The sequence below is a fragment of the Panonychus citri genome, unplaced genomic scaffold, assembly GCF_014898815.1.
Source record: "Panonychus citri isolate SS breed McGregor unplaced genomic scaffold, ASM1489881v1 Contig00068, whole genome shotgun sequence".
NCBI classification, from domain to species: Eukaryota; Metazoa; Arthropoda; class Arachnida; order Trombidiformes; family Tetranychidae; genus Panonychus; species Panonychus citri.
In genome coordinates this window covers 129,250-151,177 of record NW_026515473.1, presented here as the reverse complement: position 1 = coordinate 151,177, position 21,928 = coordinate 129,250, and the positions used below count along the sequence as shown (strand labels likewise).

The 21,928-nt window shown below is 33.3% G+C and overlaps 3 protein-coding genes across 5 annotated transcripts; 2 read left to right on the top strand and 1 right to left on the bottom strand.

Annotated features, from left to right (window-relative positions):
- Positions 1 to 80: 80 nt before the first annotated feature.
- On the bottom strand, positions 81 to 2,664 carry LOC128386293 (beta-hexosaminidase subunit beta-like). Its single transcript, XM_053345305.1, has 7 exons — positions 2,435 to 2,664; positions 1,238 to 2,341; positions 1,029 to 1,122; positions 855 to 962; positions 691 to 781; positions 498 to 607; positions 81 to 434 (listed from the first exon to the last, which is right to left on the bottom strand). The coding sequence occupies exons 1-7, from the start codon at positions 2,522 to 2,524 to the stop codon at positions 334 to 336; spliced, it is 1,698 nt and encodes a 565-aa protein (XP_053201280.1). The 5' UTR covers positions 2,525 to 2,664; the 3' UTR covers positions 81 to 333.
- A 1,053-nt stretch (positions 2,665 to 3,717) lies between these two features.
- LOC128386294 (solute carrier family 41 member 2-like) lies at positions 3,718 to 8,127 on the top strand. Of its 3 annotated transcripts, none has more exons than XM_053345307.1 (4): positions 3,718 to 4,284; positions 4,366 to 5,030; positions 6,236 to 6,630; positions 6,764 to 8,127. In XM_053345307.1, exons 1-4 carry the CDS (start codon positions 4,118 to 4,120, stop codon positions 6,938 to 6,940), a joined length of 1,404 nt encoding a protein of 467 aa, XP_053201282.1. In that variant the 5' UTR covers positions 3,718 to 4,117; the 3' UTR covers positions 6,941 to 8,127. The 3 variants fall into 3 exon arrangements, with proteins under 3 accessions (XP_053201282.1, XP_053201281.1, XP_053201283.1); XM_053345308.1 differs by having other exon boundaries at positions 4,147 to 4,288; XM_053345306.1 differs by having other exon boundaries at positions 3,718 to 5,030.
- Positions 8,128 to 12,664: 4,537 nt separating this feature from the next.
- On the top strand, positions 12,665 to 16,792 carry LOC128386257 (uncharacterized). The gene has a single exon (XM_053345262.1). It carries the CDS (start codon positions 12,665 to 12,667, stop codon positions 16,790 to 16,792), a length of 4,128 nt encoding a protein of 1,375 aa, XP_053201237.1.
- The last annotated feature ends 5,136 nt before the right edge of the window (positions 16,793 to 21,928 follow it).

The window sequence follows — 21,928 nt, the reverse complement described above, 5'->3', positions numbered from 1 at the left end:
ATTGTATCACCTTGTTGATTACTTAATACATTTCCTTGGATCAATGTTCAGTGATCATAGTAGATTAGATTAACAGTTAATTGTTCAATGCATAAACGTGAAATTTTAATTGTTATCATCAATGATTAATGATTTTGATGGTCCAAAGGAAACAACAATCAAGCAAAAAAAAAGTTTTTGAAAAAAAGAGATTGAGATTTTCAATAGAAAACATTTTGTGTAAAAAAAGTGGTTGATTAGTTGATTTTAATTTGATTATCAGCGTTTTGGGTGGAAAAAATGACATTGATCAGTTAATTGTGATCAATTGATTGACTCGAAATTGGTTTTTAATCAAGGAGTAACTCGATCTCCAGGATAAATCGTTGGAATCGTTTCCAAGCCCCAATCATGTTTACCACAATGACCAGGAAGAATTGGTGAAGCGGGAATACCTGAAATTGAACGAAACATGATTAATCAGTTAATTGTTGGCAATTTATGTGACAAAAATTTACCTCTTTGTAAAAGTCGACAACGTTGTTGGTCCAATCTAAAACGAGTTGAATCGAGATCATCAACTGGAGGATCGGTCCAAAGTCGTTCAGCTACTGCAGCAGCTCGAGGCCTAAAAAAAAGGTTCAATTATGAATTATGATTCGTTAATTTGATTCACAACAATTTGGAAATTGAATTAAATCTCAAATTTACCATATTCTTGAGAGTATATTGGTACCATCAGCGAATTCACTCCATAGACAAGCCTCTCCACCGATAACTCGTTTCTTTTCCTCTGGATCATCTGCTCAAGAAAATTCGACAATCAATTAATCAACAATGTAAACTAATCAAGGATAATTAAATTGTTCCCTTACTTGTGAAAGCTCTTGGTTTACATTGATAATGTTTCTCCCAAAATTGTCCAGGATATGGATAGTTAATGTAATTAAGATACCAACAAGCGGCAATAACAACACGATAACCTTTTAAAATATCAATGAAAATCAGTTGATTGTTGACAATTAAATATTCAAATTGAATAGTTTTACCTTTACGGATAATAGGGGCTGCATATTTATCCCATGATTCAAATTCACCAAGTTCAGAATCTTTCCAAATCTCAACCACAGAATCAGATGAAAGCTAATCAAATGAAAGGAAACAACAATCAAGGATCAAAATGGATAATGGATTTGAAAGATTGTATTGATAATATGATATTCGAGGATTAGTAAATTGGTGGATTATAAAATGTTACCTCAACATCGTTATCCACTGGATCTTGCCACATCATAACCTTATATTGTAAATCTTTAAGGTTTTTCAATGTTTGCCTCACATAATGTTGTTCAACTTGATTAACTTTTGTCCAGTTATTGGCGATCATTAAAGCCTGAATATCGGGATTAGATGACCAACAAGCATAATAAACTTCATCCATTCCAAGATGGATAAACTGATCTTTGAATAATCTTTTAATCTCAGCAAAAAGTTGATTCATAAATTGGAAAGTTTCATTTCTCATTGGATTAAGTATATCAGCATCTGAATGATGGGGAGGATTTGGTACACCAGGTTTACCATCAACAAAACAGGGTGTCAATAGTTCAGAATGTGATTTACCAAAGACTTTGGTATGACCAGGGGAATCGATCTCAGGTAATACTCTGATTCCTCTCATACGAGCATAATCAATAACTAATTGAACCTGTTCCTGGGTGTAAATGTGCTTAGATGAATAAGCACCCGATTCAGTTAATTCAGGGAACACTTTACTCTCCAATGGAAATGCTTGATCATCGACAAGGTGCCAATGGAATACATTTAACTTATTATAAGCCATAGCGTCCAAATTGATGAGAAGCACCTTCAAGGGAATAAAATGTCTTGCGGTGTCGATCATCATTCCTCTATAAGTGTATTCAGGCCAATCATCAATTCGAGTCTCATTGACTATACACTGATTATATTCATCGTCATGGTAAACAATTTGACTGAAAGTTTCAAGTCCTCTAAGTGCTCCCCAAACGGTAGCTGAATGTAAAGTTGCTTGACTTGAATTAAAAGGGATAATCAATGAATATGATTCATCGTCACCTAATTGTGGATAACCGCACTCTTGTGGACGATCAACTTGTACCATTAATGAGCGTAACTCGGTTCGTGTTGATGGTCCACTTGACGAACTGTTGAAACCTTGAAAGATAATCGGACGATATCGAGTCAACGATGAATCAAGAATATCACAGAATCGCCCGTTTGTGGTGAAATAAAACTCCATCGGATTCAAGTAAACGGTTCGTACTGTCGAGTTCAGGGACTTCGGCAATGGCCATGGTGTTCCTGGGGATGGGCGAGTTCCCTAATTCATAGAAAATCAGATCACAATAAGACGTAAAATTGGAAACTAATTAAATTATTTGCATAGGAAACAATTGGAAAAGTTTGCATTTACCTGGAGAGGAACCCGAGCTTCAATCCAGGTGATATATGAATCAACTGATATTGACGAACAGAATAGAATTAAACTAATTAGTATAAACATTTTGGAATTAATTGTTCACAGTAATTAACGTTGTTATTGATGTTGTATCATTAAAAAAAGTCACAGAACTGGAGCAATAAAAAAATAACCAAAGTCTACGATTGTTGATCTTATTCTGGTTGGAAAAAAATAGTTACTATCGTGAAGAAAATTGAGTGAGAGTTAATTAGGAAGATCAGGGAGCAAAGATAAACATGATGATGGTGAGAGACAGAGAGAGAGAGAGAGAGAGAGAAGATGATGATGATGAAGAAAAAGATAAATCAAGGTAAAGAGAATGTTTTTTTACAGGTTATTCAAGTTGAAAAGATTATGGGTTTGGTCAGTTTTTATCTTCTTCTTGTGCTAATGGCCAGTCAACCTTATTATACATCTAGAGGGTCTTCAGGTTAGCAGAGTTTGAGATTGAAAGTGATCAAGACGAAAGATAAATTGATAGAGTGAGAGAGATGATAATGATGATGACGATGATGATGATAAGAAAGTAAAGGTTATTCCCCGCGAATTCAATTTGACCGATAAGCTTGAACATTAACAATTAATTTATTTTTCTCGAGGCGTTTAAAAGGTTCACTAGACTTCATTGAAAATCAGAGAGTTAATTTCATGAGCTCAGTAACTAATGAAAATTATGATCATCTTTTCACCATTGAGAATCTTTTTTTGTTTTTGAGATGAAAACGATGAAGATGATGATTATTATTAGCACTGAAATGATTGGCCTGGTTTAACTTAATCGCCCGATATAATCTGTAATAATCTTAATCCTTAAATTAAGAAAAAACTTTGATTAGTTTAGGATCATGAACAAGGTTATTTGATTGAACTTGTCGGTCCTTTTTTCATGACAATCGACATAATTTATCAATTCCAACAAGTTCTGATGAAATTATATCGAAAAGAATTTACAGAAAATAAGAAATGGGCTGTTAGTTTTTTCCATTTCTTAAAATATTGTTTCTTCCATGAATTTTTGACATTTCATCGAAATAATTAACAAAATAAACAAACTGATATTCTACCAGAAATTGAACCTGATTGAATTTTCATTGGGAAAATTAAACTCGAAATATCAGAAAATCGAAATAAATTTTTTTTTCCAATTAAATCGCAGATTAGAAATCTAATCGATCTTCTAGACGATTAATCGATTCGCATGTGCATTTGTTTTTCTCTTTTTGATTTTCTGTCAGTTGATATTTTCAAATGATGAGAGACGTTGGGTGAGTTTATTAGTTACTTTTATTTTTCTGTTCGAAATAAAAAACCGATCAACTGATCAACAACAAGTGCGCTTGGGAAATATCATATCATCATAACCTCCAACAACAGCAATCAACAAGGATTCAACAATTAGAAAATCTCATCACATTGTTGAATAATTTTCTTTATAAATTGTGTTTTTTAAACTTCTTTTCTGTCTAATTAATAGTATCCTTTGTCTGTATAACTGACCATTCAATGGTTTACTTTTTACCACAATCAAGAAATCCTTTTGATCCTTTTCAATACCACCTTCTATTTTAATACAATCAATGGTAAACAGATCATTAGATTACCTTGTTATTGAATTTCTATTAAGCAACTACTGTGATGTCTTCACCATCGGTTCCTGGCGCTGGTTCAGTTAAATCGCCATTGTTACACTTCAACAATGTCGGTTATAACAATAATCTAAATGCTGAGAATAGTCAACCATGTGGAGTGGCTTCCCGACTCAAGTCCGCTTTATTATCTTTGGTTGGATCTAACAGCAATGTGTTGGTAATTAGTGGTGATTGTGAAAGATCAGCACATGAATCAACTGAATCAACTCGATCTGATTCCCTTTTCTCAACTAGTCTTCAGGTTTGCATCGCAATTACCTTATCTGGTTTTGGAAATGTTGGCGCTGGACTTATACTTGACGTTGTTCAACATTGGTCAGTATTTAAAACAATCAATGAATTGATCATTTTGGTACCATCACTTTTAGGTCTTAAGGGTAACCTTGAGATGACCATGGCAGCTCGACTTTCAACCCAAGCCAATCTTGGAAACATGAAAGACTTTAAGTCAACCCTTTACCTGGCTAAAGGTAACATGGCACTGATCCAATGTCAAGCAACCGTAGTCGCTTTTCTGGCCACAATATTCGCCATCGCCACTAATTCAATTTCCAAAGGTTCAATTGACATGCAAAATATTCTCATTCTCCTCGCATCCTCCCTGTTGACCGCTAATGTTGCTTGTTTTCTTCTTGGTGCTTGTATGGTTACTATTATTGTTCTCTCCAATCGATTTGAAATTGATCCCGATAATGTGGCCACTCCACTTGCTGCTTCCATTGGCGATGTCACCACTTTAGCTCTTTTAGCCTCTTTTGCTCAAATTATCCAGAATCACGCTCCTCCTGGTACAACATCAATTCCCTCCTGTATTATTATCCTCATTCTGTTTGCTCTTCTTCCCTTCTGGATATACACCGCATGGAAAAACGAACACACCATCAATGTTATCACCTCTGGTGAGTAATTCTTTACTTTTTCAATCCCTTCTCTTCCTTATTCATCATCATCATCAACTTCTTCTTCCAAACAACAACTAAACCCTTCTCTCTCTCTCTCTCCTCATTCCTTTAACCTTATCTGACCTTTCATGATGATGATAATCGATTGATTTAAATTGGTTCTATTGATTATCTCCCAATTCTGAATAATAGAAACCCTTCAATCTCTCATGACTATTTCCACCTTAAATCTTTTCCTCTTGTTTTATTGTTCCAATAGTTGTTGACACTTTTTTCTGTTTTCCTTCATGCCTTTTTTAATTATTACCTTTAAAGTGCAAATCATTCTGTCAATCAAAATTAATCGAACAGCAAAAAACCTCAACAAGTTATATTGAACCTTGTTTTCTCTGTGTCTTAATTTGCTATTATGACAACAATTAAAATCAATATATTTAATTAATCTCTTAAAGACTCTTAAATGTCAATATTTGATGAATTAAAGATCATTTTTTCTATGATATGTTTTTAAAGATTAAATTGTAAGAGAGAAATAGTTAATTGTTATGACCCCACCTTCTTGATAATCAAATTGTCTATCTCAATGTTTAATTAGAGACAATTATATTTAGAAATTTATTCTCAACTGATTGCAAGTAGCTTAATTTCATTATAATCTCACAATTAACAATCCTTAAGATTAACTTGATTATATTGACAAGAAAATAAACAAAAGAATATGTTTCTCAATCTATCAATGACCTTGCCCTTAAGGTTAATTAACATGATATTTAAGGTACAATCAATTCACCATCAAAGATATTTTTACAATTTTCATTTCTGTTTTGAAATCTCTCTTACATGGAGATTAATGATTATGAATTTGGTTCCAATTCTGTGATATCTCTTCCTTGTCTACATGATAATCATGTTAATCTCGAGAAATAAGTTATAAATAGATTCTGATTTTTGAAAGAACATAATTGAAGAAAAGAAAAAATTATCAAGAATGTCAAATGAAGATGAAAGAAAAAAGTTCATTAAGATTCATTATCTTCATCCGCCTACACATAATTCACTTGATCGATTTCCTCTCTCTCTCTCTCATCTCTCCTATCGTTACTAATTTTTACTTTTCTGCTAAATCATTACATGGACTCAATAATCAATTATCATTTATTATTCACTAATATTTACTAATTAATTTTGATCTCTTTCTTCAGGTTGGCTTCCAATCATTTTAGCGATGTTGATCTCGTCAATGGGAGGTTTCATCCTGAACGATGCTACCTCTCGCTTTGAACGTTTAGCAATGTTCCAACCGGTAATCAATGGTGTAGGTGGTAATCTGGTTGCCGTGCAAGCAAGTCGATTATCAACTTATCTTCATCGTCAAGGTAAACCTGGTCATCTACCCTTAAGCTTTGGTTGTTTAATTTCACCCTGTAGAGCTTTCATTGGTTCCAATATAAATGTTTCTACCGCTCGAGTTTTACTTTTAATGTCGATACCAGCTCACATTTTGTACCTCGTTGTATTCAGACTGATCAAGGGTGTCGGTGGTTTCGAGATGACCACTTTTTTCATGACTTTTTACCTCATATTTGCGGTTCTACAGGTAAATATAGATAATATCAAATCAATTGTTACCGTTTATCTTTTATTTTCACGAAACTATCTCTCAATTACCCATGATCATGACAACTTTTTTTACGATTACTAATTAATTGATTTTCCATTATTTTTTCTAGGTTTCTATGCTTCTCTATTTTGCTCATAATTTGGTTATACTTTTATGGAGAAATGGAACTGATCCTGATAATTTCTCAATTCCAATTTTAACCGCCTTAGGTGATTTCTTAGGCACTGCCTTCCTGTTAGTTGTTTTCATCCTGTTATCAACTGTGAGCGATATCAATGCAATGTAAATGACAATCAAATGAACTCGAAAACATAATCATAACAATTATTAAATCATAGCAATTGGACAGCAAAAAAAAGTGCAAAGCAAACATCTCTAATTCCCCTAATTATTAACAATCATAACAGTTATAATAGTTTATATTTTTTTTTTTGGAACACACAATCAGTTGATTTGACAAATCATTCAGATTGTAATCAATTGACAGCTCGCATGATAAAAGGATCACACTGAGTATTGACACTTACACCCAAAGCAATTAATGTGCAATCAAGATACACACATAAACATTTCAATCTAAATTATATCAATGAAAACAATTAGTTATTAAATATTGAATGAAAGAGCGCTAATCAGTGGACAGCATGAAGATATTATAAAGAATAATCTGAAACAAGGAGCTGAATAGATACTCATGAACTCAGAGATTCTCAATAAACCACATACACGACACAAAATGTTCATCATCATGGAACACGGAAAAACAATGGATCAAGATATTGAAAAACAATAAGTTAAACGAAAGGGTAAAGAACTGATTTCATTTGGATGTCCATCAAAGTCCATAAAGTTAATCATCTTTAAGATGCTTCAAAGGAGCTTCATGATTTCTGAGTTACATGAGACGGAAACAATCACATTATATATCAGTTGAAGGAAAAGAAAACTTTTCCATTAGTTTGAAACATAATCTGCAAAGTATTTTATTCTCATTAACAATCAAATGTTTATCTTTACCTGTTATTTAATCAAAAATCTCATCTAATATCAGTGTCTTTTGTATCTCTCTCTCTCTCTCCTATTTCCTTTTCCTCTCAAATCATCAACTCAAAACCCACCTTAAACAAAATTCTAGTGCAAAAAAAATCATTGATTTATATAAACAACAACAAAGTCTATTGTAAATACAATCTAATTAGTTGATCATCATGTTTCATTAGTTAAAAATTGTATCACCTGAAAAGTCAAACTAATTGAGAGACAAAATTTTGATGACAAATATTTATTTGCTCCTTTTTTCTAATTACTGAACAATTAACAACCTCTGATCTCAATCATGATCAACCTGAAAAAATTACCTGCGATTTCATATATATACACAAATCACTTTCCCCTGGACAGTAACTTGATGTATATATAAGACTATGTATTAATTTTTATCATATGAAAATAAAAATATTAATTTACTTATAATAACAATATAATTATAATCTAATCATTGATGAACCTTTGACGGTTTGATTGATTGCTGGTGATCAGAAATTTCCAATTGAATTTGAACATGAACAAAAAGTTACACGAGTTGTATGTTCCCAAGTCATTGATTATCTCTTCATCTTGATTATCAATCCTCCATCATATTAATAACAATTAGAATTATAATTTTCCATTGAATCTCATCAATAACATGATTTGAAATTATGATGATTTAAGAAAATATCTATTCAGAAATTAATAGTAATTATCATATTGATTGGCATAGGGAAGCAAATATAACATTGATGCTAATGGTGATTTGATTCAAATTTAATGATTTAATGAAAAAAAGGTTATAACAATATCATGATTAAATTGTTGCTTGTTAATCATCATCATGTTACTTCCGGATTCCGTCATGAATACACTTCCTTTTTCAGGGCTTATCCTGAGTTATCCTGAATTATCATGTGGTTCAAGTGATGAGGATAAACAACAAGAAATTAAATCATTTTTGAATATTAATAGAACCGGTTAATTGACCTTTAAATTTAAATCTCCTTTAATCAATTATTAGTTGTATTCACTCATTTAAAATTAACTTTTCTGTAAAACTGATTGATTAGTAACAATTAAGAGAAACAGTTTAAATGATTAAACATATAATTATTGCATGGTAACAATTGTTGATTAGATTAAACAATTAAATATCTTTAATTTGTTTTTCGGCTGTTGATTGGAAACACTAATCAAAGATCATCTTAACAATTAAATCTTAAGTTAAGACAAAACTGTAAATCAAAAATAATCCAAAGGTTATAAAGGAATCTAATTATTTTGATAATCTCTTTGCTAGATAAACAATTAAGTTTCCCTAATTGTTATAACAATTAATCTGATCGCCAGGTCAGAGTAAGATGAGATCTTTGATTAAATTAATTGTTAGTTAATACATTTGATTGCATAGTAACAGAGTTTTGTCTTGTTCACAATTAGACTGATTTAATTGAAAATCAATTTAAGTAAATTGTTAACAATCATAATCATTTAAAGTTTGTTCATTGAAAATGGTATCAATTTAGCTGATTGTTCACTAATTAGTTCTGTGGATAATTTGATTATCTTCTCAGTCGTCATTTGTTTTTTCAACCAAGTCAATTAAACAATTTAACGTTTTAATTAACTGATTGTTTGATTACAACGTCCATTGTTTCAGTAATTATTAATCTCTTCATCCTATTTGATATGATTGAGATTATTAGTATTACTTTTTCAGTAAACAATTTAACTAATTGATCACCTTCACCAGCAATTCACTTGTAATTAACCAGTTTAATATCAATTTTTTGTTGGTTAACAGGACAAATGATGATTTTATTACAATCGAGTTAAATTGCAGTTGAAACATTTAATTACCAAGAAACTTTAATTGTTAATCGTTTCATTTTTGATACAATTTTGTTTATTGATCAACAAGAGTTACAGTTATAATCAATTGATAACCTTGATGAATTTTCATTTGAATCCATTGTTTATTTATCTCTCAGGAATCAACCATTAGTTGTAATTATGGTTCTGTTAAATTGATTATTCATTTTGAAGATTATTGATTTGATTATTAACATTGACGATCAATGATGATGATTATTAAATCTGGTTAAAAATCGATTAACGGGAATCGATTATATGGAATAAACGATTTTATTGAAACTTTCTGAAAGTTTGAAAGTTTCAAAACAAACTGAGAAAAGTAAGTTCATTTTTTAACGGGAATTTGTTTCAAGACAGATACTGGAATTTTAGTCTTTGATTTCCGTTTCATGCGATTCATGGCTTTATCGAATACCCGATTAGTCGTGGGTAATTGTAATTTAGAGGTTAATTGACCATAAATGGAAATGCCAAACCAAATTCCCGAAATGCTACTTATGTAGATCACAAATTCTGAAACTGTTTGCTTTGGATAAGTATTGACTTGAACGTTCAGATCAATTGGAGGTTCGATACAAAGCATATTCTCATCAGCTAAACTATTGTAATAGACTTGAGCTGTAGTCTTGTACAGAACATACCGACACTCGATTTGAGCTGTGACCTGAGTACATTTCTCGATTATTTTCGTAAAAGCATAACTATCTTCATACGAACTGAAGCTGACGAACTTTGATTCCTTTGGATATCTATTGAATGATCTTATCCGATCAACGTAAAGATTTGTCTTTTCAATTGAAAATAGTTCATTGTCAATACATTTATCGAATAGTACTGAGTAGTAAAGGTATACTAAAGGCACATTAGGGCGGGGCCTAATATTTTTTTCTTTGTTTGAAAAAAGGGGGAATAATATCAACCATCTGTTGGTAAATGAATTTTCCCGCCAAAAAACTTGTAAATTTTCCCGCAAAATGAAAAAAAAAGGAAATCTTATAAATTAAATAACTTTTTTGCTATTAATCAAAATGAAATTCTGAATCAAGTAATCGCTTTGTCTCACTCTTCTACATCCCAAACAAACGCCTTTTTTTTAGGGGTTACCGAAGGGTCGAAATAAAAATTAACAAAAATAAAATATGATGGAAAAATGTTTAATTTGTAAATAAAAGGGAAAGGGAAAAAAGAAATGATTAAAGAGAAGGGAAACAAAGGAAATTAAGGTTTTTTTGAGAGATCGATTGGCTTCATTCGTTTACATGAAGTCAACTCAATCTCGTCAATATGACGTTTGAAGCGGAGGGGCATAAATTCACATATCTCCTCATCCTCTTCGATTGAAACAGGTCGAAGAGGAATCATCGGAGGAGGAGTAATTGGGAATAAGAGGAGATCGTGATGGTAGTGGTGTCGAGGATTGGATTGGTCGTGTTGGTGTCGATGGTGGTGTTAATGATAATGATGACGATGGACCAACAAGGAGAGCGAGAGTTTCAAGAGAAAGAGAAAGAGAAACAAATGGCGATGGTGATTGTGACCGTGAAGGCGATGGAGACCGTGAAGGCGATGGAGACCGTGAAGGAGATGGAGACCGTGAAGGCGATGGAGACCGTGAAGGCGATGGAGACCGTGAAGGAGATGGAGACCGTGAAGGAGATGGAGACCGTGAAGGAGATGGAGACCGTGATGGTTGGGGTGATCGATATCGATCTTTAACCCCCTGATAACATCGCCAAAGGTCGACAATAACGTCTCCTCTGTCTCGATTGTCCTCTAGTTCACATCTGAAGAGGTAGAGGAGGTCGAGCACTTCACCAACTGGCATCATTTGTGTTGATGAAGATGGTTGTATTGGTGGTGGAGATGATGTTGATGAAACTGTTGGTGGTGGAGATGATGTTGATGACATTGTTGGTGATGGTGATGTTCACAAAGAGAGAGAGAGAGAGTAGTTGTTTGTGTTGTTGGTGATTGTGATGGTCACAAAGAGAGAGAGAGTAGTAATTGTTGTTGGTGTTGTTGATGATAACAAAGAGAGAGAGAGTAGTAATTGTAGTTGTTGGTGTTGTTGATGATAACAAAGAGAGAGAGAGTAGTAATTGTAGTTGTTGGTGTTGTTGTTAAATGAACAATGATAAATTTCTTTTCTTTGACTATATTCATCGATAGGCGTGTTGCTCCCTCGGAAGATAAAAAGATTAAAAGAAGAAAAAGAAATGAATAAGATAGAAAAAGAAAAAAGTCCAAAACGGATTATAAGTCTAAAAGGATTATAAGTCAAAAGATTAAGAATACAAAAAAGAAAAGGATTATAAGTCAAAAAAGAGATTATAACCAAATGAATGAAATAAATGAAATAAAGCAAATAAAGAGTTTGAAGAATTAGAAGAAAGAGAAGAAAGAGAAAAGAAAGGAAAAAAGAAAGGGAGATGATAATGAAGATGAAGATGAAATGAAAAAGTAAATGAATAGAAGAACAAGGAGAGAAGTAAATGAATTCATTATTCATTCATACATTGAACCTTTAACTTCTCTCCTTGTTCACCATCACCATCAACACAATCACAATCAACACAATCAACACAATCAACACAATCAACACAATCAACACAATCAACACAATCAACACAATCAACACAATCAATCAACACAATCAAATAATCAACACAATCAAACATAACACAATCAACACAATCAACACAATCAACACAATCAACACAATCAACACAATCAACACAATCAATTCAACCAATTCAACCAATTCAACCAATTCAACCAATTCAACCAATTCAACCAATTCAACCAATTCAACCCAACAAATTCGAAAAATCGAAAGAAAAAAATAAAAATCGACAACAATCGACAACAATCGAAAAAATCGAAAAAATCGAAAAAAATCGACAACAATCGAAAAAATCGAAAAAATCGTGAAAATCGTCAAAATCAACCAAAATCAACCAAAATCAACCAAAATCAACCAAAATCAACCAAAATCAACCAAAATCAACCAAAATCAACCAAAATCAACCAAAATCAACCAAAATCAACCAAAATCAGCTCAGTAGTAAGTTCAAGTACAAATTTAATTTAGAATTCAATTGCAATGGATAATTTCATGTTCGATGAATCAATGGACTTGACTGGTTTAGATGAACTTCTTTTAGATTCACAATTGAATGATGACTCTATGGACTTCACTTCTTTTGACACATTCGTTTTAGATGCGCAGTTAAATGACACTAGTGATGATTCTCTTTGTAGACTTTTCGAAGTAAATATAATGAATGATCAGTATGATTCTCTTTGCATGGAAGTAGATGTTTCTGATTATGAAAGAGAGTGTGCTGAAGAAAGAAATTCAACAGAAAATCTACCAGAACATCCACAGATAGGTCATGGTTTACCTATTCCTCAACCACCAGTCAATAACATAATCAGGAATGATAATAGAAATGATGAAATAGAAATTGAGTTTCAGATATTAGAAGAGGGACCTTGGAAAGTGAATCGTACATTCCATACTAAGACAAAACTTTTGAGAGCCAAATTATCACATGATGAAGAAGGGGTTATCAATCTATTACAAGTAGGTGAAGCTATTGACTCAGCTTATGAACGATTTGTTAGTAGTATGATTTCAGAAGCAGGAAACAATGATAGAATTTATATAACATTCAGGAACAGCAGCGAAAATAGAGAACTTTATATAGCATTCAAAAAAGAAAATTTCAATAAAGAACAATTTTTAGATAGAGCTTATGCATTAGCGCAATCTGCAGGCAATTTTTTGGACAACAATGTATTCGAAATCAAAGTACAAGTCGTTCAGTGTGTAACTGGAAATGGTAGAGTATCTAAACTGCAGCCAGGATCGATCAGAGCTACCAAAAAGATCAATTGTCCAAGTTTTAATGAGGATCATAAATGTGGGTATATGGCCATAGGAATAGGTAAACTTTTCCTAGATAAAATAGCAGGTACACTCTTAGAAGATCATGTTAGCTGGAAGAGAACGAGAGTATCACCAATAGCACAGTTAAAAGCAGCTAGTAATTTATTCCAAGATTTGGGAGTCAATTGTCTTCGTCCACTAGATATGAATAATATTGTCGCAATCCAAGAAAAGTTAAATGATTATCAGATAATTGTTATTGATAGAAGAACTCAGTTAAAACTTTACGCAGGTCCTGAAAGAGAGAAAGTTTTAGGTTTAGAGTATAGTGAGCCACCTCATTTCAACTTCATTAAATCAATCAAAAGTTATATGGACGCTGTCGAATTTTGTACACGATGTTGGGTTAAGCACCAAAAAGGTAAACATAGTTGTTCTACTTCATGTAAAAAGTGTACAAAAATCACTCAGTGCCCTTTAATAGCTTTGATAACTTGTTCAACCTGTCATGTTGACTTTAATAGCGATTCATGTTTCGATTATCATATTGAAAAGACTCTTTGTCAAAGAAAACAGAAATGTGAAGAATGTTGGATTGTTTATAATACTCAAGAGATTCATGTTTGTGATACATACAAATGTATTAAATGTAATGTCCTCTACAAAGAATCACCCCACTATTGTCACATCAAAGTCTTGGAAATTGATGATCTTAAAAAAGATGATGAGAGACCAGCAATTATGATATGCTACGATATTGAATCCATGCAAATACCTTTAGAAAACAACGAACTCGTTCACCAGCCAAATCTCCTCATAAGTTTCACGATTTGTAATGAGTGTGTTGATCTTCAAACCTTCGGTAAAAAGGACGGCATATGTAAAGTGTGTGGCCCTCTTGAAAACATCTACAGAGGTAATGATTGTGTTACAAGATTTTGTGATTATCTCTACAGAGATATCGCACCAATAGCTTATGCTAAAAAATCGAAAGTAACAATCATCGCTCACAACCAGAGGGGATATGACGGCCATTTCATCATCCAGGACTTTTACAAGCGAGACTTTCAAGCCACTCCAAATTTAATAATGGTTGGATCAAAGATTCTTTTTGCTGGAATGGAGCAACTGAGATTTATCGACTCGCTCAGCCTTTTTCTTCAGCCACTCAGCTCTCTTTCTGAGTCCTTCAACATTGAAGAACTTAAAAAAGGATTTTTTCCTCATAAATTCAATACACCAGAAAATCAAGAGTATGTAGGATCTTTACCTTCTATTGAAAACTATTATCCTGAGTCCATGAAACCAAAGCAGTTAGTAGAATTCAGTTCTTGGCATCAGGAACAAGCCAATAATTTGTTCGATTTCGGTAAAGAAATAGTTGAATATTGTCGATCAGATGTTCAGATCCTGATGATATCAATGTTAAAATTCGTAAAACTTTTCTCTTCAATCACTGGTATTAACCCCATAACGAGAGGCTTCACCCTGGCATCAATTGCAATGGAAGTATTCCGAGCTAAAATGTTGTTACCCATGTCTCTAGCTGTAACACCAACATTAGGTTACGCTGCGAGGAAACACTCAGTGATTGGTTCATGTTGGTTAGATTTTCAACAGAAAAAACAGGGCCAACCTATTCCACGTGAATATAGAATAGGTAACTTCTTCGCTGATGGCTTCATTCCCGAAACTAAACAAGTTTTCGAGTTTTGGGGGTGTTACTTCCATGGATGTCCTGTTTGCTATCCTGATCGATCTCAAGATGTGAGAATAGGTGACCAATCCATCAATGTACAGACTCTCTACGAAAAAGTCGAGTTGAAACGTCTTTATTATACTCATCGTGGATTCAAACTGGAGGAAATATGGGAACACGAACTTGACAAGAAAGATTCATACATTGCTGATAGAATGGAGTATTATCATTCACTAAAAAAGGTCGGATGCATAGATATCAAGGAAAGTTTCTTCGGAGGGCGAACTAATAACATCAAGTTCTTCCATAAGTGTAGTGAGAATGAAAGAATAAGATATCTTGATTTCACATCATTATACCCTTATGTTCTCAGGAAAAATGTTTTCCCTATGGGACATCCAACTGTAATACAAGAAGATTTCAAAGATATTTCTGAGTATTTTGGATTCATCAAATGTAAAGTTCTGGCTCCCCAAAATATCAATATTGGTGTTCTTCCTCTCAGATTGGATAGACTTCTCTTTCCTCTCTGCCGTACATGCGCCACTAAAATGCAACAACAGTGTGATCACACAGACGAGGAAAGGTACATGACCAACACTTGGACAACAATTGAGCTCCAAGAGGCTATGACCATCGGATACAAGATCATCAAGATTTATCAAGTTTTAGATTATGAGCAGTCACCATCTTCATCACAATTTGGAGAATACATCAAAATGTGGCTGAAAATAAAACAAGAATCCAGTGGATGGCCAAGTTGGTGTCAAACCGAAGAGGACAAATCCAAATACATCAGTGATTATAAAACAGCAGAGGACATTGATCTTGAATTTGAAAATATCGAAAAGAATCCGGGTAAGAGAAGCATAGCTAAACTTATGCTCAATAGCTTCTGGGGTAAACTTGCTCAGAATCCCAACATGCCTAAGACACAAGTACTTAGAAGCTACGCTGACTTGTGGCAGATAGCAAACAATCCTGAACTTGAAACTCTTGGTCTTTTTGAGGTCAACGATGATACACTATTGATTCAACATAAGTACAATGATACATCTCTTGATCAAGTCAATCCTGGTAAGACTAATTTAGCTGTAGCGTCATTTGTTACTGCTTATGGACGTCTAGAGCTTTTCAGGCTTATTAACAAGATTGAAAATCATAGAGTAGGTAGAGTACTTTATTTTGATACTGATAGTGTTGTCTTTGTTGAGAATGAAAACGATCCAGAGATCAAGTGTGGTGATTATCTGGGTGAGTTGACGGATGAGATCGAACCTGGATGGAAATGTACTGACTTTGTTACACTTGGCCCCAAAAATTATGGATATGAAGTGTCAGATACACATGGAAATAGAAAAGCCATTACGAAAGTAAAGGGTATCAAATTAACATCAGCAGCTTTGGATATCCTTACACTTCAAAAACTTATGGAAATGATCGACAACTACATCAATGGAATACAAGATGTTGTCCATATCAATCAAACTAACATTGTTTCGGATAAGTTCACCCACATTGTTAAAACCAAGAGCTTCAATAAAATTTATCGAGCTGTTTCGGAGAAGAGAAAAATAATTGGGAATGATACACGACCATACGGATATATACCCCATCATAAACACATCTTGTTGAATTAACATATGTATTGCCATAAATTATAATAAATATTTCATTAAAGATAAACATTTCTATTTATTTTTTCATTATTTCTAAAAATTAACAAATCATTTGCAAAAATTTATGAGATTTTGTCACTCAATGCCAAAATTGAGAAGTTCCATAGCAATAACATGGGAAAAATTTGTAAAAGTTTACACTTTAATGTCAAAATTTTAAAAATTTAACGTTTAAGTGAAAAGATTTTCAAAAATTATCAGTTCAATGTCAAATTTAACAAACAAATGATAAAACTTTGATTCAAATTTCATCATGTAAATAACAACTAGAGGTGTGGTCAGTATCGTTAGTGATAGTTAGTATTAGTATTTGAAGATAACACCAGTTGTACTCCCATTGTGCGCAAAATCTGCAAAAGAGAAGAGACCAATAAGAGTAGACTGATTAAGATTTGGGAGACATTCATTGCTCCTTCATTGACAGAGCTAGAGAATAAAAGAGCGAACACTTTTGCCCAGAACTCATAAACCTTCTCTCTCTTGTTACTCTCAACATCGTTTTCCATCAACAAACATCAAGTCCTTAAAGTTTTCATCAAAATGTACTCCCGATCCACGTCTTCATCGAGATTTAGTTCAGACTCTGACCAAGAGAAATCCTATGATATGTATACTGCTGGTAAGAAACGTCGTATTCAACATGAAGAACCTCAAGTGCGTGAAAACTCTCCATCTACTACAGCCATTCCAGAGACCTACGCTACAAAACAAACTGATTTTCTTGTACTCGCGAAGAACAGTGAAACCAATACTCTTTTACTTCCCGCAAACAAGGATGTAGCCTTTCATTGTGAGAATGGTCAAGGAGCATACCAATCCGTTGCGAGTTATCTTGACCACTGGCTGAAAATCGATGTTGGAATCCATGGCGATAAGAGAAAATACTTCCAAGACCATCTGTTCACCATCCTTTGTGAAGCTTATAATGGTAAGTTCAAGGAGAACATTAAAGCAAGGCAATCATTACTTGCGACTGGTTCAAGGACAATTGTTTATGCTGCAGACCATGAAGAAGATGACTTCTTTTCTTGTGGAATTTTACCAGGAAAAGATGAAATCAAAAATCCAGGAAAATGGACGGGTAAGAACATTGTTGGTCTCGCTTTGATGCAAGTACGCGCAGAAATCAGAGAACAGTGGAAAAAGAATAATTTGGATGGTTCTGGACAACTTAAAAAGCGTCAGAGAACTGATTGATTATTTAAAAGAAAACTAAAATAATCTTACTTACATTCATCATTTCTTTCATTTGTTGATTGAGATAAACAATAAAATAATAATTAAATCAAAATGTCTTTGAAATTTGTCCATCCTTTCACATGTATGGTAGCTGGTCCCACTTCAAGTGGTAAAACGGTCTTAGTCGAAAATTTACTAAGAAACCATTCAAAGATTTTTTCAAAACTGAGTCCATCACCCAAAATACTTTGGTGTCATGGTCAAGATCAAGAGCGTTATAAACCTAACACTCTCATTGAGTATCACGATGGTCTTATTGAAGATCCTTCTGGCTATGACATTATCATAGTCGACGATCTGATGAATGAGATGGGTAACAATAATCGCCTTCTGAACTTATTCACAAAAGGAAGTCATCATATGAAAATTAGTGTCTTTTTCATCGTCCAAAACATTTTTCATCAAGCTAAAAATATGAGAGGTATAAGTTTAAATTGTCAGTATCTCATATTGATGAAGAACCCTCGTGATAAATCTCAAATTCATTGTTTGGCTAGGCAACTTTATCCTACTAAGACTAAATTATTTATCAAGGTGTTTGAAGACGCAACTCGTGATCCTTACAGCTATTTAAAGGTTGACCTTACTCCACAAACACCAGAGAATCTCAGAGTACAAGCTTGTCTTTCATTTACAAAATCTACTCCTACAGTTGTTGTTTATGAAATATGATTTCTTCAGAATTGAAAGAGTGTATATCTACATTAACAATTGCTTCCAAAATTCGCAATGTTAAACTTAGAGAAAAGTTTCTTATCGATCAATTCAAGAAAAACAGTGATTTATTTAAAGCGATAAAGGAGATTGCATTGAATCTGATACAGGAAAATATACCTTTAACTGATACACAAAAAAGATCGCTAAAGAAACATAAACATCAAATTGTAGATATTGTTAAAGATAAAGCCAAGACACGAAGGAAAAAACACATAGCGCAGTCAGGAGGTTACCTTCCCATACTTATTCCAACTGTGATATCATTAATATCAGAACTAATTGATGGATAATTTTATCAAGAAAGTGTACCAAATTGATGGTGAGGATATGAATCATTTGATACAAGATGGTGGTGCTATTAAAAAAGCTAGAAAATCAGACCCACAAGTTTCTTTGACTCCATCTAAAGATTTGATCCATAAAGTTATTAGGATTGCCCTCAGGTTAGCGCTTAAGGGGTCTTATAATCAAGACAATAATATCATCTTCCAAAAGAAACCCCTTGAAGGTACAGATATTGTAGATCTCATTTACTGCTGTATGTCCGAGGGTGAAACGTGTGAGGGATTATCTGAATTTTTACAGGTTCTTAAGGCTTCAGGGCTCGCCTCTAGTGACTTTACTAATAAAAAAATCATCAAGAGATTTAAAGGAATAAGTAAACTTAAGCAGCTTAAAAAGACAAGTATAAGTAGTCCAATAGTTCTCTCGAATGTACGAGTACAGCCACCATTATTCATCCCTAGAAACGACTTACACACTTTTGATAAGGAAAAAGCAGTAAATGATTCTCAAATCCTTTTAGAGCTTGAAGGTACACCTAAGGTCACACAGAAGATCAAGAGACCAAGAAAAAAGTATACTCCAGTAAACAATAATTATAATCTCCGGGATGGCAAAGAAAAAAGATGGGCTCGACTCAGTAAAGATTAAGACTCTGAATGATCTTTACTATAGTCCTGAAAATCCTGCATCTTTTTCTTCAATAGATAGACTTTTTGATGAAGCGCAAAAGCTTGTTCCAGATATTAAGAGGTCTGAAGTGGAAGAATGGACTAAATCACAGCTCACTTATACTCTACACAAATCTGTAAGAAAAAATTTCATTCGAAATAGAATTATTGTTTCTTCTATTGACGAACAATGGGAAGCGGATCTTGTCGAGATGCAGGAGTTTTCTAGACAAAATCAAAGCTATCGTTATATACTGACTGTTATTGATTGTTTCAGTAAATATGCTTGGGCTGTTCCCATCAAAAATAAAACAGCGAAATTAGTTACAAGTGCTTTTGAATCTATACTCGCTGAAAGAACACCAGCTGCTTTGAGAACAGATAAAGGTAAAGAGTTCATAAATTCAGGCTTCTCAAAACTGTTGGAAAATCATTGTATACGTTATTATTCTTCAAGTAATAGAGATATTAAATGTGCTATTGTAGAAAGGTTTAATAGAACTTTGAAAGCTAAAATGTTCAAGTATTTCACCTCTAAAGGAACTCGTAAATATGTGGATGTAATAAATAAACTCTTAAAAAGTTATAATAATGCCTATCATAGAGCAATAAAAATGCCACCAATAAAAGTTAATCAATCTAACTCTTCTCAAGTTTTTCAAAATTTGTATGGAAAGTCATGTCTTCGTGATGTCTATAGAAGCAATAAAAAAATACCACGTCTCGAAGAAGCAGACCAAGTTAGGGTAAAATACAAGCAGAAACCATTCGACAAAGGATTCTACCCAAATTGGAGCGATCAGATTTATAATATCAGCTCTATTGATAAAGTTCAACTCTTACCTGTTTATACTCTCAACAGTGAGATAGGTGAAAAAGTAGTTGATAAAAAGTTTTATGATAAAGAGGTGCAACATGTTAAAGCTGATGAACACAGAGTAGAAAAAGTATTAAAAAGACGTGTATATAAAGGGAAGATTCAATACTTCGTAAAGTGGCTAGGATACTCAACAACTCATAACTCATGGATCAATTCGGACGACCTGAAGAGCTTGGGATGAATGAATCTAAAATTTATTTATTCATCGCACAAATTTCCACACTTTTTTTCGTGATACTAGCGTCACTGATTAACTTGTCTTTAAACATTGGTGACCAGAAACTATGGATAACCTTGCTTTCAATGTCTCTTGGCTGTATTTTACCTACCCCAAAAATGAATTCGAAACCAATCAATTATTTGCAACGTGATAATTCAACTCATATAAAGCCAACTCTTGAAAGTGTTGTCTCTTAAAGCTTTGCAATGTCAAACTCATTTTATTTAACATTGCCTAGTAATGTTGTCAGCATTAATGAAAATAAACTATATGATTACACTACTTACTTTCCAAACCCTTTGTGCCTCTCTGATAACTATGAGGTTGCTCTCACGGAGTTTAATTACACTAAAAGTTGGTTTAACTTACTAACAGTGCCAACATTCACCCTATATGATCCAAAACGTATCATTTCATCTGAAATAGTTAACAACATCCAACCCGGCTATTATCATTCTGTAGATAACTTAGTAACTATTATTAACCAAAATGTTAAAGAATTATTTTCTAATAACCCAAAACTCATTTTACCTTTACTAGAGTTTAATCAATCATCACATACGATAACAATGATCCAAGGCTGTGAGAATCAAAACGCAGAAGATTCTACCAAACATCCCATTCTCATATCATTCGGAGAAGAACTCGACTCTATGTTAGGTTTTGAAACAATCAAGTTTGATAAAAGTTCAACAATTGAAATAATATCTATCCCCTCATTTACTGAGGGTCTTAACCAATCATCAGCGGTTGACATGAAAGCGGGAGTTCATAACTTAATGATCTATTCAGATATTGTTACTCCTACAATTGTTGGTAATGTGTATTCAAATCTATTGAGATCAGTACCTGTCAGTAATTCTAGTGTTTATGGAGAAGATGTCAATATGGTCTTCAGTAAACCTTATTATCATCCTATATCAACCAATGAACTGGATAGATTGAGAATCAATATAAAGGATGAATGTGGCCGTTGTATTGATTTCAAATTCGGTAGAGTCTCAGTAACTTTACATTTCAGAAAAAGATGGAGAACTATTATTTAAAGCAGGCTGGTGATGGTTTACCATTACAAGTATTTTCTGGCG

Coding starts and splice junctions, on each gene's coding strand:
- LOC128386293 (XM_053345305.1), bottom strand. CDS start 2,524: ATGTTTATACTAATTAGTTTAATTCTATTCTGTTCGTCAATATCAGTT. Junction 782..854: donor TAAACCAAGAGCTTTCACAA/GTAAGGGAACAA, acceptor TTTCTTGAGCAG/ATGATCCAGAGGAAAAGAAA. Junction 435..497: donor TTGTCGACTTTTACAAAGAG/GTAAATTTTTGT, acceptor GTTCAATTTCAG/GTATTCCCGCTTCACCAATT.
- LOC128386257 (XM_053345262.1), top strand. CDS start 12,665: ATGGATAATTTCATGTTCGATGAATCAATGGACTTGACTGGTTTAGAT.
- LOC128386294 (XM_053345306.1), top strand. CDS start 4,118: ATGTCTTCACCATCGGTTCCTGGCGCTGGTTCAGTTAAATCGCCATTG. Junction 5,031..6,235: donor CATCAATGTTATCACCTCTG/GTGAGTAATTCT, acceptor CTCTTTCTTCAG/GTTGGCTTCCAATCATTTTA. Junction 6,631..6,763: donor TCATATTTGCGGTTCTACAG/GTAAATATAGAT, acceptor TATTTTTTCTAG/GTTTCTATGCTTCTCTATTT.